This window comes from Octopus bimaculoides, chromosome 7 (genome assembly GCF_001194135.2).
Source record: "Octopus bimaculoides isolate UCB-OBI-ISO-001 chromosome 7, ASM119413v2, whole genome shotgun sequence".
Lineage (NCBI taxonomy): Eukaryota > Metazoa > Mollusca > Cephalopoda > Octopoda > Octopodidae > Octopus > Octopus bimaculoides.
The window spans coordinates 19,552,749-19,555,533 of NC_068987.1; the positions used below are offsets into that span (position 1 = coordinate 19,552,749).

Below are 2,785 nucleotides of genomic sequence, written 5' to 3' on the forward strand. Positions count from 1 at the left end.
ATATATATATATATATAATATTAGAGATAAAATCCAAAATTACAGGTAAAAACTCAATTAAAATCAATTTATTAAAAATTAAAATTAAATTAAGTTTCACAGTATAAAATTATATATATATATATATTTATATACATGAGTGAACGAGTAAAAGAAAGTAGCATACAACATATTTGTCTGTTTACATGTATTCAATAACAGTTTGACTCAGCTCCACATGACAAAGTTTTGTGGGAATGTAGGACAAGTCCATATCATCTGATGTTTGGAGTTGGAGGCAGAATGTTGGATTGTCTTTCCATTACCAGTTGTTCATTAGCTGTCTGTAGGTGGTGCTCAATAGTGTTTGGAGCACTAATATCAGTAAGTAAACAAACAAAAGAAAGAAGCACTCAGTACATATGGTTGGAGCTACATCTATGTACACACACAATGCAGTTCGGTGCTGACTGGAAGAAGTACTCAATATGAATGTAGAGCAGTGGTTATCAAGCATTTTTTTTACCTAAGGACCTCTTTCATTACTATTTTATTCTGGTGGACCGCCATAGCTACTTGATGTTTAAAAACTAGTTTCATAGATAAATTCTTTCAAAATTTCTGTTTTGATTTTTAGACATTAACATGTGTAGGTTGTACTATGTAAAACATTAGAGAAAGATACCTCACAGTTTCCTGCAATAAATACATCCAAAGCAAAGTTTTTTCACAGACCCTTGATATACTACTGTGTATACCCAATTTACTACTTTGCTCGTGTGAACCCCAGTTGAGAATCATATGAACCCCAGTTGAGAATCACTAATGTAGAGTGTAGTAGTTTACTAAGCCAGTTCGTTAGCCTGTTACTCTGAGCTTTCTGTGGTGTGTATCCATTTCTTCAGACAATTTGAACTGGGTTCAGTCTGAATTGCCTGAAGAAGTAGCTGCAGGCTGTGGAAACTTCAGAGTAACAAGTTATTGACCAGTTGAACAAACGATTAAAAGAGGCAGTTTTAAACCATAGAACAAAAGGTAGGCTTAAACAGGCTGGTATGAAAAAGGTTAAGTCTACAGAGCTGTAGTACAATCAAATTATTTTTTGAGTTAGTTTTATCCTCAGATATTTTCATAATTGCCAGCACCACAAGTTCAACCTTGGTATGGCATACCATCTTTTCTATTGTATGAAATGGAAGTTTAAGAATGATTATCCAATTATCTGAGAATAAAGAACCATTCTTAATGAATAAAGTATTTGGAATGCAACCATACTGGGCCACAGGCTCCAAGAGTTTAGTTAAATGTATTGATTTTACCTGTTATTTATTTTACTGATTTCATAAAAGTGAATTGGTCATAAATGCTTGCTTAGGTCAGATGTTCTGTGGCCAGCTTTCCACTCCTGTCACCAATCCTCACCTGTGTCCAAGCAAGGTAATACATCCTAATAGCCAGACACGTTAGTGCCATTCATTTTCAAATCTCATGTCAAGACAAGGAGACAGACAGACATTATATATATATATATAAAATACAGGATTCTTTCAGTTTCCATTTACCAAATCCATTCATAAGGTTTTGGCTGGCCTGGGCTAAAATAGATGTGCATCCAAGGTGCCATGCAGTGGGACTGAACCCAAAAGTATGGAGTTGGGAAGCTATCTTCTTAACGACACAGGCAGGTTTGCACCTAAATATATATTTTTTTCACATAGTCCTTCTATAATCTAACACACAAATGGCAGATTTCCACATTGCTTCTGCCCAGCAAATTTGACCCACAAAGTAATGGTTGACCCAGAATATATCTGAAGACACTTACCCAAAGTGCCACACAGAGGTATTAAACCTGGAACCATGAGGTTCTAAGCAAACTTCTTTGCCACACATTAAATAAAGATGTCTGCTTAAATTAAGGGTATGACCAAACTAGGCAGGGTCTGGTTTAGTGTAGTTTATATTCACTTGAAGGAGAAATTGAAGACAACATGGGTGGTGAGAAATGAGGGCGATAATGAAGATGTGATGATGAGGGAATATATATAAAAAAAAAAATTTAAAAAACTGATGTTGGCTGGCCTGGTACTTACACTTTCCACATGACATCCCGCAAAAGAGCTGCGGTCGGAATTAATAATAAGCCTGCCCAGAATATTAAACACCCAAATACATGGCTATCCTGTAAAATAAAAAAACATGAATAAGAAATAAAATATTGCATAAAGAAGAAAACTGATTTAGAGACAAATTATTCATACATGTTATTCTCTAGCCTGGGCCATGGATCATTTGGCACTGAGCCGCACAGAGAAAATAAATTTTAAAATTTTACTTGTTTTATTGACTATTGCAGTTTGCAGCAGGTTTTAGCATTATCATTACTATCATGAGTTTCTTTTGCCAAACTGCTAAGTCACAGACTAATTTACATCTATCACATGATACTGAAACAAGGAGACACATGCACATTTATGCAAAAAGGGGATTCTTTAAGTTTCCACTCATTAAATCCATTCACAAGGTTGGTACTTGCTCAAGTGGTCTGCTGTGGGATTGAACTGAAATCATGTAATTGGAAAGCAAACTCCTTAACCACAAAGCCACAATCACTCTTGCCAACACAGACACATACATGCACATTATATATATATATATATATCCCTCTCTCTCTTTCGGAGAGGCACAAGCACATACACACACGGCAGTAACTTCTGCCTACCAAATTCAATCACACAGCTTCGGTCGGCCCGGGGCTATAGCAGAAGACACTTGCCCAGGGTGCCACGCAGTGGGAATATATATA

At 36.0% G+C, this 2,785-nt stretch overlaps 1 protein-coding gene across 10 annotated transcripts in view; it reads right to left on the reverse strand.

The window, feature by feature from the left end:
- Positions 1-2,785, reverse strand: part of LOC106872891 (probable phospholipid-transporting ATPase IA) — a 427,279-nt gene that overhangs the window by 55,188 nt on the left and 369,306 nt on the right. For all 10 annotated transcript variants that reach the window (XM_014920050.2, XM_052969323.1, XM_014920053.2 and 7 more), the window contains one exon: positions 2,073-2,161. In XM_014920050.2, coding sequence (XP_014775536.1) covers positions 2,073-2,161 — 89 coding nt within the window. The remainder of the gene's footprint in view (positions 1-2,072; positions 2,162-2,785) is intronic.